Source organism: Pezoporus wallicus, unplaced genomic scaffold (genome assembly GCF_028554395.1).
Source record: "Pezoporus wallicus isolate ANWC-B61680 ecotype Strahan unplaced genomic scaffold, APGP_CSIRO_Pwel_v1 contig_8234, whole genome shotgun sequence".
NCBI classification, from domain to species: Eukaryota; Metazoa; Chordata; class Aves; order Psittaciformes; family Psittacidae; genus Pezoporus; species Pezoporus wallicus.
In genome coordinates this window covers 1-13,381 of record NW_026637703.1, presented here as the reverse complement: position 1 = coordinate 13,381, position 13,381 = coordinate 1, and the positions used below count along the sequence as shown (strand labels likewise).

The window sequence follows — 13,381 nt, the reverse complement described above, 5'->3', positions numbered from 1 at the left end:
GCGGCGCTTCCCACGTGTCCCACACCGTGAGGGATCCCGGAGCCGCCTTCCCTCGCAGCCCTGTCCCGGGGGACGGTGAGGACGGCGCCCTCGGGTTGTGGTGCGCGGCTGGCGCACGCCGTGGTGCTGCTCTCTGCTCCCGTCCTTCCCCCGAGCCTGGTTTGCTGCCGCTCCGCAGGACCGTGTTCCACAACCCAAGGCTCCCGTTGCTGAGCGAGAGCAGCCAGGCAAGAGCTCCTCTGTTGATGTGTTCCCAGGAGCAGCCCTGCTTTGTTGACGCCGAGTTTCACCTACCAGCCTGTCTCGTAAGATCCCTCTGCAATTCCTCACTCAGCCCTTGTTACATCCTTGCCCTGAACAGCCATGTCAGTGGACGGTCCAGCCTTCCCGAGTCATTACTTTTCCCTCAACTATATTTTAATGTATTGAGCATCCATCTATTGACTTCCCTCCAACACAAAACCCCTCCCTTTAACTTCATTTAGTCTCTGTGACAGCATTCCCCCTTTTCCTAAGGCAGCTTATTTTCCTTAACTCCTTGAACACAGTCATGATCAAACCCATTGGGGAAGTTCAAGCACTGCACCAACCAAATGCCTTTAGCCCCTGCTTGTTGGTGCAATTAAAGCAATTCCCATGCAGTTCTGAAGCAGAATCTCCCTGTACCAAACCTGCAGCGACTACATCCCAGTATTTGCCCACTGATGGTGCATCTGTGAATTCGCTGTGTTCACCTGGCTGGAGTTTGCCATAGCTGCCCTGAAACTCGTTTCAGAAGCTGCTCTCACACTTGCTGTGGGTCCCCATCGCAGCTGGCAGCTTGGCTTGTTCATCCCAGAGCTCCCTTAGAGCCTGCAGCTGGGACCGTGTGTCCTGGCAACGTGTTACTGCTCATTTCAGGTGAACTTGATTCTCTCCTAAAGGCACTTCCAGTTCTAAACGGTTCTCTGTCGAGCTCTCCATATGGAAATACTCCCCATCTCTTTCCCATGAACACATGCAAACACTTCTTTCTGCTGGGACTTCAGGTCAGACCTTCCCTTTAAGGAGCATGGTGGCTGCTGGCAGCTGACTGAGCGGCAGGGAGCGCTCCCGACGTCTTCAAAATGATTCGTGCGAGTTTCATGACTTGAATGTTCTTTATATTCCGTTTCCCATTGCATTATGTTGGGTTTGGGGTTTTGTTTGTCTGTCTGCCCCCCCCCCCCCCCCCCCCCCCCCCCCTTTCACCTACCAGATCTTATTCTTTCCATCTTTCACACTTAGCACAAGATCAGTTTATGAAGGATTTCTTTTTGCTCCGCAAGCATCCCACACGCTGCTGTTTGATCACACCAACCTCCTTTTGTCCTCGGCTCTGGTTTAGGTGGGTTTAATGGGTTTAACATTTCTTCCTGGCCTCAGTGTAGTGACTTACACTGTCTCCATGCCACCCACAGGCGCTTAAGTCTTTCAGCTATCCCTTTTACCTTCAGAAATTAAATCACCACCACAGAGGAAAACTGAAGTATAATTCCATGGGTGTATTAAAGGCTCATATCAAAAGGTTCTTGAGCCCTGGAATACATTATATTTCAGATTTTGTGTTACTTAAGCCAGCCATGAATTTCATCAGTTTTAATCGTCACTTTTGGATGTTTGGGATTGGGGATAGCACCCTGCTTTGATGTGAAGGAGTACCTGGAGGGAAAGGGTCAACATTTCATGATGCATTTACACGGTGCATGCACCCTTCTGTTACAGCAGCATCAGTGATGCTGCAGGCTCCTGACATGAGCTGGATTTGACAATTTGCAGCTGTGGCTGAGATCTTTCTCCAGGCTCTCCCAAAGGGTCTAGAAGCCCACAGGGTCCTCCTGGAACTGCCTTACACCAGGCAGATGTTCACCCACTCCTGGTGACTCAAGATCAACCAGTGTGACACACCAGCAGGCACCCTCAGGCCCATCCATCCCCATCAGCTGCACAACACACCACGTGCGTTCACAAGGACACAGGAAGACAGCTGGTGGTAAAGCCATGCCAACAGGACTGCACTGCCTTGAACGGCCAAATTCCATCTCCCAAAAGCACATGAATCCACAGATCCTCAAGCAGCTTGCTGGAGATTCCAGCTGGGAGGCAAACAACTGTACAACAGGCTGTGGGGGAGCAGAGGACCCTGATCTTTATGCACTGCTCTCATTCTCAACCCTTCACAGCCCCTCAGGCATGCCCACATTTCTCCCTAGAACTCCTCTGGTGCTCCTCTTCCAAACACATGTTCCTAGGTAGGAAACCTGACCCACTAAGCCTTGTTTTGGTCCCCAGGTGAAGCAGGGGTGTGTGCAGCGTACTCCATGCTTCAGAGAACCAAGGAGTAAAAGATGCAGGTTTTGTTCCCTGCAGGAAAAGATTTAGAGTATCTCCTTCAGGATAAGTCCTTGAAAGTGGGCTCATTTACCAGGCCTGCTCCAAGATAAATGACCATGTGCTCTAACCCTGTGCTTTTGAAATGCTTGCCCATATGAGGATATCCATTTCAGCCTGGTGTCTTTAAGAGGGGAAAGGAGAGCCTCATCCTCTGAGAACACAGACAGGCTGTGTGAAGCAGAGCTGCCATGTTCATGTGTAACTGGTTCCTCTTTGACACACCTTGCAGAAAGGAAAGGTCTCTGTAAGTTACAAAGATCTTCTGCCAGGATCAGTCACACAGCTTCCCCCACCAAGCAGGAAAAGCTGTTCTGCAGGCAGAGACATGCCTACTGCAGGGACCTGTGCAGGACTCAAAGCCCTGCAGCCACTTCCCTCCCTGGCACAAGGGCAGGCTGGAGCCAGAGGCTGCTCACTGGGGTCAGATCCTGTGGTATCACCAAGCCCTTTCAGGATGTCTGGGCAGCTTTTCATTTGGCTGATGGTTTAACAGACCTCTAAGCTAGTGGGCAGCTTCCCTCCCCTCCAGCTTCACCCCTTCCTTCCCTCCCACACTCACTGGGATCAGGAGTGCCAGAGGTTCCCACCATCCCAGTCTTGCAGTTTTAGTCTCACCTTTCCTTCATTTGCTGCTCAAAAGGAATCTACCTGTTGTCCCAGCAGGATGTTACCTGCAGCCTCTCCCTGTCCTCATTTCTTATTGCAGCAACATCACATACATCAGGAGCAGACATTTTCCCTGCTCAGCGCTGCAGAAGTGTTTCCATGCTCCAAGGCTGCACTTCACTTTGCTAAACCTGATTTCTGGCAATGGAAAACTGGCAGGACAAATGGCAGCCTTTAAAAGGGGAAAAAGGAAAAACTTCTGCCCTTTTCAGTGGATTATCTCAAAAAAATATTTGTGTCCCATTTCATATTCATCAAAACCTCAGTTCATTTGGAGCAAATTACTGAATGTTTCCATAAAAAATAACCCGTTACAGGAAAATGGGATGAGCTCCTGCTGACATCTTCACACTTCAGGGCATTTTAGGCTGCCTGAACAGAAAGGTTACAGTATAACCATGACTCAAGAGCTGCCACTTGACAAAGTGCCTAAGAAGTGACCTTCCAGCAGGAAGCTTCAGAACTTTTGTTATTTCCTAAGATGCTTAAAGCCAAAGTACAAAAACCCACCCAAAACCTAAAATTAAGAACTTCCTGTGCACATATTAGAATATAACATTGGAAGTCCACAGCAGCTCCGTTTTCCGACGAACTGCACACAGGCAGGACCAACGCTGCAACACCAAATGGCAAAGTGAAGCCTGATGGAAAAAACAAAACTCCTAAGAGCTTTTACAAAGGAACTGAACACCTCTTTCACTGAGCACTCTGAGGAAGGCTCTGCATTAAGCATTCAGCAACTCCCAAACTTCTGCTGCAAAACAAGACTAACACCTGGCACTAAAGTACCCATTTTCTTCAGGACTCTCAGTTGATATTCCTTGTATTTCTAAAGTAATAATGGAAAAGAAAAAAACTATCAGATTATGAAGACAAGATGTCCAAAACAAAACTCAGGCACATTCCCTGCAAGCCAAGGCCTCCTTCCTTCCTATTTTGACTCCTTCCTGCATCAGAAAAATATCAAAAAAGATTCTTGGATTGATGGCATCTCTTTAAAAACTAACTAACTCAATTTGCCAAACATTCAATCACTCAAACACATCTGCACATCACTGCAGCACTCACTGTGCTTATAGGGAAGCCATGAGGGCAGCCACATCCCCACAGAGCTGACTACCCGAGCTTCCCTACCACCACTTTATGTACAAAGGATTCCCAACAAGAAAGCTCGTTCCACTTCCCAAACACCAGTTGCTTAAAGCACACTGTCCAGCAGCCCTTCTCCTAAAGCAGGAATGCTGGAGCCTGCCCATGCCCCCAGACCCCAGACTGAGTGGGTATTCCCCACGTCCAAGCACAACTGTGCTCTGGAAGCAGCTGGAAGGGGATGGGAGAAAGCTAGAGAGCAGACACGGATTCATTCCAACCTTTACTTGGTTTGCTCCCCCTCCCCTTTTATTCTTAAATATAACTTCCATGCAGAGTTCTCCAAAGCAACTGCTGAGGCCGGGGCCAGCCTCGGGCCTCGGCACCACCGCAGCCACTGCAGCCACATGGGAGGGAAAGCTTTTGCTACGTGCCTTTTTTTTTTTGCCTTTTTTTTTTCAGCTTTGAGGCCAACACCGTGTTCTCGGGACATTACAGTTACTGAGTCCTAGCAAGAGGTCCTAACAAAAACTGTACAGGAGTTTACAAACGTATTAACATATAAATAATGAGAAGCTTCCTGCCTGGAGCCTCCACAGTAGTCTTTTTGCTTGAGAATATAATACTGGAAAGGGTCGTCCCAACCCCTTCCCACAGCACCAGTCAGAGCTGGCTCAGTCCAGTCAGCCGTTCTGCTCAAGCATCACAGGGTTTTTTCTTCTTCAGTGCCTCTGGCTTCAATAAGCAGTCTGTTACTGTGCAAAAGCAAGAGTCCAATGCCTTTGAGAAGGAATCCTGCTGCTAAGAGGCCTGCGCCGCCCGGTCACCGCTCCGGTCCCAGCTCCTGCTGGAAGGTCCGTTTCTTCTCCCGACAGTGCTTCTTGTGAGCAGGCCAGTCCTTCTGCTGGCACTGGGACCCACAGTACCTCGCCACCTGGCAGCGGCCACAGATGTTGAATTCACGTAGCTGGGAAGAACACAAGACGGCGTCAGTGAGCCTGCTCCAAGCACCCCAACACCGTTCCCCAAGCAGGGTTATGATGAGGTCTTTTGCACCCATCACAAACATGAACATCCCACCACGAGAGTCAGAAAGTTCTGAAGGGATTGCATCTGTTGCATTTTGCAGTTCCTTCTGCAGGGTGGGCTTAGCAGACAGACAAGATACTGGAGCGCTTAAGTTCTGTTTTCAGCCACAAACATCTTAAACTCAGAAATGATCAGGATAGCTGCACAAGCTCAGCTGTTGCCATACAGCTCCTCAGGAAACCTGTATTCAGACCCCAATCAAAGGTAAAGCTCCCTCTTCGTCAAACAGAGGGCATTTAAGACCATCTTTGCAAACATTCTCTTCCCCAAAGAAAGAAGTGGAACACAATGGTTTTAGCCTACTCAGCTTTTGTTATCTCAGAAGAGCCCTGCATATTCATCGATGAGGACATGTGTCTGACAAAGAGGCACAGCCCTTGTACATTTTGTTCTCTGCCATTCTCTATGTATGCTGCTCCACTTCATCCACCCACAGTGAAGAACTAGCGCTGCCTTTCTTCCCAGTTCCCCACTGAATAAAGGCCACTCAATTCACCCTCTCCTCATGAAAGGTGAAGCAGTTTATTTTTGATTCCACTACCGCCCAAACCTTCTTACAATGCTTCTTCCTGTCTTACCCAGCTGCCTGCTCATCCCAGCTCTGTGTCCCTACAGGAACGCTTCCACCTGTCCTTCTGTGCACTCTGCAACAATCAGGCTCCTCCCAGCAAACCACCAAGTCATTTGCTGTTCAGATTCAGAACTACCTCCTCTCAAACAGAAGATAACCACAGGGCCTCAAGATTCATGCCAAAGAAAACCTGACTAAAAAGGATTCTCACTTTTAGCAACTGTGTAAAGCTTTACATTGCAAGGAACACATCCCTGGACACACACACACAGAGCAGCCTGAGTCCTCACATACCTGCTTTTCAATCATTGTGCATGGGGGGTAGTGACATTCATAGTATGTGCACGAGTTCTCTTCCTCCTCCACCACATCCCCGTTAGCATTGTAGTATCGCGTCACATTCAGTACAGGGAACTGCTCTTCTATAGGATCTGTGGGAAGCTGCTGGATTGCCAGCCAGTACAGACTTTGTTCCCTGGAAATAAAACAAGCACAAATAAGGCCCATAAATTCGTGATAAGCATACAGAGACATTTATTCCAAATTAACTAAGTAGGGTTAACACTGGATTGAGCCTGTTGAGCCTCAGCCTACACACACTCCTCATATACTGGATATTTTCAGTGTTATTTTAGCTTAAATGCAAAATAAGTTAAAAAATATTTATCAAGAAACATTTACAGTGGAGCAGAATTGTTTCTTTGTAAATGGCTTGAGGTCTGTTCTTTGTTCTTAAACTCCTAGGGAGCATCACTGTAGTATCACTGCCATTCACTATCACTTCTCAGACCTAGCTTAATAAGCTCCGAACATCCCTATTTGATGGGTACTGCAAGTGTTTCAAATGCCTAGTAAGATGGTAAGTTTTGGGTCTCCCATCAAAAATGAACAGGCCAGTGTTGCATCCTGGATTAGCCAAACCCATCCTGACATGAAGAGTCTGATGTGCTTTGAGTCACATTAGTGCAATATGGCATGTAGGATGTTCCCACCACCTACTAGTGAAAGGTGATGGGAGCTGATCCCAGGAACTTATTTGGGTTTTGACTCAGATACACCATTACAAGTGCAAGCAGCTGCTGGCTTCTACAGGCTGTGTTAGAATTTCAATGCCTGGGAGCCATAAGCCAGTAAAACCTGCAGACTTAATTCAGCATGCCCAATGCCACCACTGGAGTGGAAGGGAACACAAGGTGCCTGTTTCACTGTGATGACAACCTCTGGCACGGCAGAACCTCTGCACAATAACAGCACGGGGTGAGCTGGTCCGCTCACAGCCAGCAGGAACACTGAGCATTAACTCTGGTCTCCAAGTGAGGAAGCACAGATGTGCAGTGATGTGTAAGCAGCCCAAGGTCAAATACAAAAGGCTCTGCCAGATGAAAATCACTAAAGGAAGGAGACAATTTCAGGTATTTTCAAGCTTCCTGATGGCAGCCCCCTGCCAGCCACTGACATACCTTTGTTTACTAGAGATGTCCTCAGCTTTGGGTTTCCACCCCCAAGGAACCAGGCGCAGATTGTCGAGGCGGTTGTCCACCGTCACCGAGTTCAGATGTACAACCTGAAAGCCAGGAGCAATCCCTCCCCGGTGTCTCTCCCTGCAGGAGACAAAACCAACATGGAGCTCAGCAATGAACAGACTCTATAGCTAAAAAGCAAAGAATCACACTGATTCTGGAGGACATGCTGCATTTTAGCCTGCTGTCCCCAGAACAGGCTCAGTAAAGCTTGAGTTACTAAGAGACATCAGATATACCAGCCCCCAGAAGAAAGAGACTCGGTCCAGGAGGTTATTTCCATTATAAATGAGTTGAATCAAAAGACAGGCGTGGTACAGTACAATTGTAAGCATATTGCAAAGAAAGTTCCAGGCACGACTACTCCAGTTACCGCAAGAGCATCTCTGCAATTGCTGTGTTCCCCAGAGCAGAGCTGAAAGGTGCCAATAGTGTTTTATTGCTTTAATAAGAAATCCTATCAGACAGATTAATGCAAGTGTGGCACTGGTGTGAACTCGGTTTGTTATTTATGACGAAATGTCTCTTAACAAGCAACAGGACAGAGGTTTCACCAAGTATGCAAATGCCTTTTAGACTCTGAGTGTAACACACAGAAAGTCTGCAATGGCTCCACAGCTGACCAAGAGGCATCTGAAATGTGCTAAAAGCCAAACCAGGGGATAGCTGCTCATTAAGTCTTGCTGCAATTCTTCCCTATTGCCTTTAACAGTTTGCATTTCCCATTCCACCTTCCTTTCAGCTCCCCTTTCAGGAGGTATCAAGTTCACTGTCAAGCACCCTTGTGCCTGGACAAGTTTCCGTATCACTTCTTGCAGGAATCCCCATCCCACCTGAAATGCAAGGCTTGGGCAGCAGTTGTGTCTTGGAATGCCTGCTGTGCCATGATGGATTCCATGCACAGAGGGAACAGCCTGACAGCATTAAAGCATGGAAAGCTGTCAGCATCTGCCTGAGGGTTACTCAACATTTCCTTCTAGGAGCCACTTCCAACGGCTACTTGCAACTTCACCTGAGTCTAGTCTGGATGCTGCTTCCTCTGCTTCCTGCTCAGTGTCCACTGAACACTTCAGTTCAAACAGGGATCCAATTGTGAAGAGGGAACATTTGCCCAGTTAAAAAATCCCACTTTTTCCCCCCTTTACAAAGCTTTATCCAGCAGAACAGGGAAATTCATTTCAATGAGACTGATAATGAAAAATGTTGTCTTTGTTTTGTCAAAATCCACCCAGGTATGTTTAAATTCTATACTTTGGGGGAAAGAAAACCACTTGCAATTCACACATACACCAAACTTCCTAGAATTTAGTGAGTAAGATTCCCTGAGAGAGCCTACACACAGCACACAGCCCTGCAGGAGAACATGCAGAGGGGATGAAACCCCAACAACAGCAAACAGCTATGGAAAGGAGCCTGCTGAAATGCCCTAGAGGAGGAAAAGCTACTTCTGTGCTCCTGAAGGCTCCCAAAGGTTCTGGCAAAGGACATCAGGAGTCCTGAGGGCTACAAGTGGGAACCCAGGAGGTACATGGACCTGAACAGATGAAGGTGAGCATCTGTCAGACACAGAGCCAGGGGAGGAGTTAAGGTCCTGCAACTGAGACCAGGACAAGTGCCAACAAGAGAGATAGGAGGAGGGAGTCCAGAGCAAGAGCAAACCCTGGGCGGGGGGGGAAGGGAGGCTAAGACCAAGCAAAGAAATGTTGTTGAATAGATTAGATAATGCCAGTTTAATAAAGGTTGGAGTTGGAGGAGAGAGGATTACAAGAGACTGGCTCATAACACCAGGAAATGGCAGCAGAGTGGCACAGACCTACCACTGCTCCTGCTGAGCCTGGATCTGCACCCACAACCCCCTAAGCAAATACTGCCCCAGTGAGCCCATCTTCCTCCCGTTGTACAAACCCCATTTGTTCACATTGCTCTCAGTTCCTCTATTACCTCAAGTGACAAGGTAAGTGTGCAGGGAGCATCTGGCTCATGGAACACCTCCCCTTGTTTCTTGCAGAAGGGGACAGAAAAGAAACAGGCTCAGTAACACAGCTAACTCTTCAGCAGAGCCAAAGCGTCTACATCCCTCAGCACACCGAGTTCCTACAAGATGCCAGGCAAAACACTTAAACCAAAACTTCAACCAGAAATGCAGGGGATTAACTGGATCCTGTTCTTTTGGTATTTCAGCAGCTAACTTAGGAACTGAGGCCAGTGATGGAAGTGCCAAGTACAAACAGCACCGATTCAAGTCAGGAACCAGCACTGAGTAGGCTAACACAGTGTGATGGTAAGTGCCCTTAAAAAGAAATCAGGTCTTCACTGTCTTTTTGAGCAGGCAGTTACTGATACTTATGACTAATCTGATGCTGCTGTTCCCCAGGGAACATCACTGCACCCAGCCAAAATACAGCAAGCTGGGCTTTCTATACAGGGAACAGGGTGAGAAGATGACAGACTTACTTGCAGGTCCCTACCCAGAGACGTTCAAACCCTGCTCTGGAGTTGCTGACAGCCCAGCCTGAGACACAGCGAGCACCAGGGAGGCTGCAGAAGTTCTTCCTGAAGGAGGACTGCAGCACATGTGGGTGTTTTTCAGATCTTGGCGCCCATTTAGTGCCGCAGTTCACTCCCAGCAGAGTCAGCAGCAGGGAGGACTTCGGGGCAGGAGTGGGAGAAGGTCCCTGTGGTGGCTACAAGCTCCCTGCTCTCTACGTAAGCAGAGACCTGCTTAACCAAATTAGAAATACATGCTTCTAAACCTGCTTTGCCACAGCATCCAACATGTGCCTGTGCCCTTTACCTTAAACCAGAAGCACGCAGTTGGGTGAGAGTTTTCAGTGAGCTGATTTTTTGGGGTACCTGTGGGGCAGAACAGGTAAATCACACTCCTACACCTGCAGTAATTCAAGTTCTTTGCTTTTCATTTCCCCAAGAAGCAAGGCTAGCTCTGCAAACAGCAATGACCAGCGCTGCCCATCTCTCGTCTTCCAAAGCTCCAAAACCTTCAGCACCACCCTTCTCGCAAAGGACAAGTTCTGCCTCTCCAACAGAGTTCTGGTCTGTGCACCAGGCACGCAGGGTGACACAGTCTGAATTACCTAACAACACCCCAGGGTTATTCCCTAATTTAACTGAAACAAACCAGAAGAGGCAATGATGGTAATGAGCACAGAGCTGGGCTGCCCTCACCTGCACCAGCCAGCTGGAATGCTGTGAAGGTGCTGTTCAGTGCACTTACAATTACTACTGTCTGAGGTTCACAGTTAGGAGCTGACAATGACTTACCCCACACACTGCAGCCAACCTCATAATCATTTTCACCAAAGTTATATGTGCAACAGGATTAAACATTAACAGATGCAGGTTAAAATCCATATTTAATGAGCTGATTGCAAATAATACTAATAGCCTCTGCTGCTCTTCCTGGCTCCTTCCTCTGGTAGAGACCAGACTGGGAATGAAAAGTAACCTGCAACACTAACAGCACAGCAGTACCTTGGGCACTGGGACTCCTAAGGATGGCTTATGGAACTGAACAGGAAACGTGCTGAACTTCTCAGAAAGGCTTTCAGAAGCAGTTAACTGCTCTTCAGCAGAGTTCTAGAAGCCCAGGAACACACCTACAGAGAGCAGCACCTCAGCTCACTGCATAAGCTCATCTCTCACAAGCAAGTTGGCCTCTGAAACCTAACAGGCAGCTACAAATGGTGTCCAGAAATGACTCTTAGAACAGGGACAATAAGACACTGCAGCTGATACAGGATCATAGAATGGTTTGGGTTGGAAGGGACCTTAAAGCTCACCCAGCTCCAACCCCCTGCAATGAGCATGGACATCCTCACCTAGATCAGGTTGCCCAGAACCACATCCAGCCTGGCCTTGGATGTCTCCAAGGATGAGGCATCCACCACCTCTCTGGGCAATATGAATCTGCTCCCCTACAGGCAGCTTTCCAAGAGGCCAGACAAAACACCCAAAGTTTTCAGTTATCATTAGCTCTGTCTCTCTCCAGTGCCCTGCCCATTTGCACTGGTGCCAGTAACAAGTACCTGGTTATCACAGGGTGAAAAAAGAACCAGCAAACCGAACTTCAAAGGTTTGTCTTCACCTATTAAATGGAGCCAGACCCCTGCTCCCCACCTCCAACCAAAGCTGCATCAGCATTTCTCACATCTAAACAGCATCTGCTGGAATAGTACCCACCTCTCTTTCCCTTGTATACAGCATTTTTAGAGGCTCCGCTGATTGAGGGCTCAGTGCAAAACCAAGCCCCAGCAACACCTCTGGGCATCCCCTGTGCTGGGCTTGCAGCCGAGCGGAGCTGTAAGCCTCCTGCAAAGACTTCACATACTACAGGCTGTGGGATGAACACCACACAAGGTGATGGCAGCAAACTCCACCTCTGTGACCCTCAAAGCCTTCAGCTCTCCTAGCACACCTACCAGAGCAGCTCGTGCAGGAGGCGGCCAGATCCTCTCCCGCGGTTCTTGTCGAAGGCATAAGCAAAGATTTTAGCACCATTTCCATCAGCATCGACCTCCATCCGAGCCTAGGGAAGAAGGAAAGGCTGTGAGCACATCCACCACCACACAGCAGAGCACACACACGCCCCTGGCAGAGGGGAAGGACCCACCATTGTGCACTTGTTTCCGCTGTTCAGCCTCAGCGGAATTTGAGTGGTTTCAAACCTCCACAGGGAAACCACTGGCTCTGCTACTGGGGGTTAGGAAAGGGGAAAAGGAGGCTGAGACTGGATGCGTCCCACTGGACAAAGGAGCTGAGCATGGATGTGCCCCACTGGACAAAGGACAGCCCCAACCTGGCTGGAAGCCTGGAGGCTCCATCTCCACTCAGGTATAAACTCCAGTGTCATCATGGCACTGAGGCTTCATCTTTGGTGCTGCTTTACACCAACCTAACGAGAGGTTACCAGTGGGAGGAATGGTCCTGCCCTTTTCCCTCCCCAACCCCGATGCTCGAGAGCTGTACTAAGGACCAGACAGATTCCAGGTGCTTGCAGCGCTAGGACATGCTTATGGGGAGCAACCACCATGGAGGAACGAGCGGATGTGGAGCTTTCTGGCAGCTCCTCCTATGAGCCCCGAAGCACCCACGGTCCCTCCTCCAACCCCCCTGCGGTCCTTCCCCCCAGAGCCTCGCAGGATCCACCTGCAGCGGGTGCCAGAGACAACGGCTTCCCCGGGATGCAGCAAGTTAACTCGGAGCACATTTACTCATCAGGGCTGGGTGTGGGGTGAGCAGTTTAAAGGCCGCCAGCCCCGACACGGGCAGACAAATGAGCTGTTCTCACAGCGGACACACGGGAAGAGGAAAGAAAAAAACCTACACGGTAAATTTAAGGCTGTAAAATAATGACCATAAATACTCACATGGAAATTGTTTTCAACTACCCGATGCGTTAGTTTGTTTCAAACTACGTCAGAACGATCCGCTTTAAACCAACGCTTGTTTTTAAACCAGGAAACGGAACTTTTCCCGCTGGAAAACGCTCCCACCGGTCCTGCATCCATCTCAAACGTTCCCCACCGCCCCCCCCCCCCCCCCGGGCCGGGCCCTCCCACGGCAGCTCCTTAAGCGCGGCCCACGAGGGGAACCGGGAGATCGGGCAGCGCCGCCCGGCCCCGCGGCTCAGCGCGGGACTGGCGGCGGGTTCGGGGCACACGGCGGGGGGGGGGGGGGGGGGGGGGGGCGAGCGAGGGAAGAAGCGGGCGAAGGCAGCGGCGGGTCCCGCGGGGCGAGGGGAGGGGGCACGGGGGTGGCGGGGCCTCACCTCGAAGGAGAAGCTCTCCACCAGCGGGATGTCCTGCTCGTCGATCAGCGTGTACTTGGTCTGAAACACAGCGGCACCGCGGCCGTCAGCGCGGCCGCACGGCCCGGCACGGCCCTCCCGCGGCCCCGGCCAACCCCCCCCACCCCCGATCCCCATCCCCATCCCGCCCCCCCTCCCCCCGCACCTTCCCGGCCACCCGGCCCAGCCGCACGATGCCCAGCTTGAAGTCGGTCATGGCGGGTCCGGGTC

The 13,381-nt window shown here is 50.0% G+C and overlaps 1 protein-coding gene across 1 annotated transcript; it reads right to left on the bottom strand.

The window, feature by feature from the left end:
• Window positions 1-4,437: 4,437 nt before the first annotated feature.
• On the bottom strand, window positions 4,438-13,373 carry ZMYND19 (zinc finger MYND-type containing 19). Its single transcript, XM_057407313.1, has 6 exons — window positions 13,317-13,373; window positions 13,133-13,192; window positions 11,784-11,890; window positions 7,288-7,428; window positions 6,122-6,302; window positions 4,438-5,134 (listed from the first exon to the last, which is right to left on the bottom strand). Exons 1-6 carry the CDS (start codon window positions 13,365-13,367, stop codon window positions 4,991-4,993), a joined length of 684 nt encoding a protein of 227 aa, XP_057263296.1. The 5' UTR covers window positions 13,368-13,373; the 3' UTR covers window positions 4,438-4,990.
• Between the last annotated feature and the right edge of the window lie 8 nt (window positions 13,374-13,381).

Coding starts and splice junctions, on each gene's coding strand:
- ZMYND19 (XM_057407313.1), bottom strand. CDS start 13,367: ATGACCGACTTCAAGCTGGGCATCGTGCGGCTGGGCCGGGTGGCCGGG. Junction 13,193..13,316: donor TGGGCCGGGTGGCCGGGAAG/GTGCGGGGGGAG, acceptor GCTGTGTTTCAG/ACCAAGTACACGCTGATCGA. Junction 5,135..6,121: donor GCACAATGATTGAAAAGCAG/GTATGTGAGGAC, acceptor TGTTCTTCCCAG/CTACGTGAATTCAACATCTG.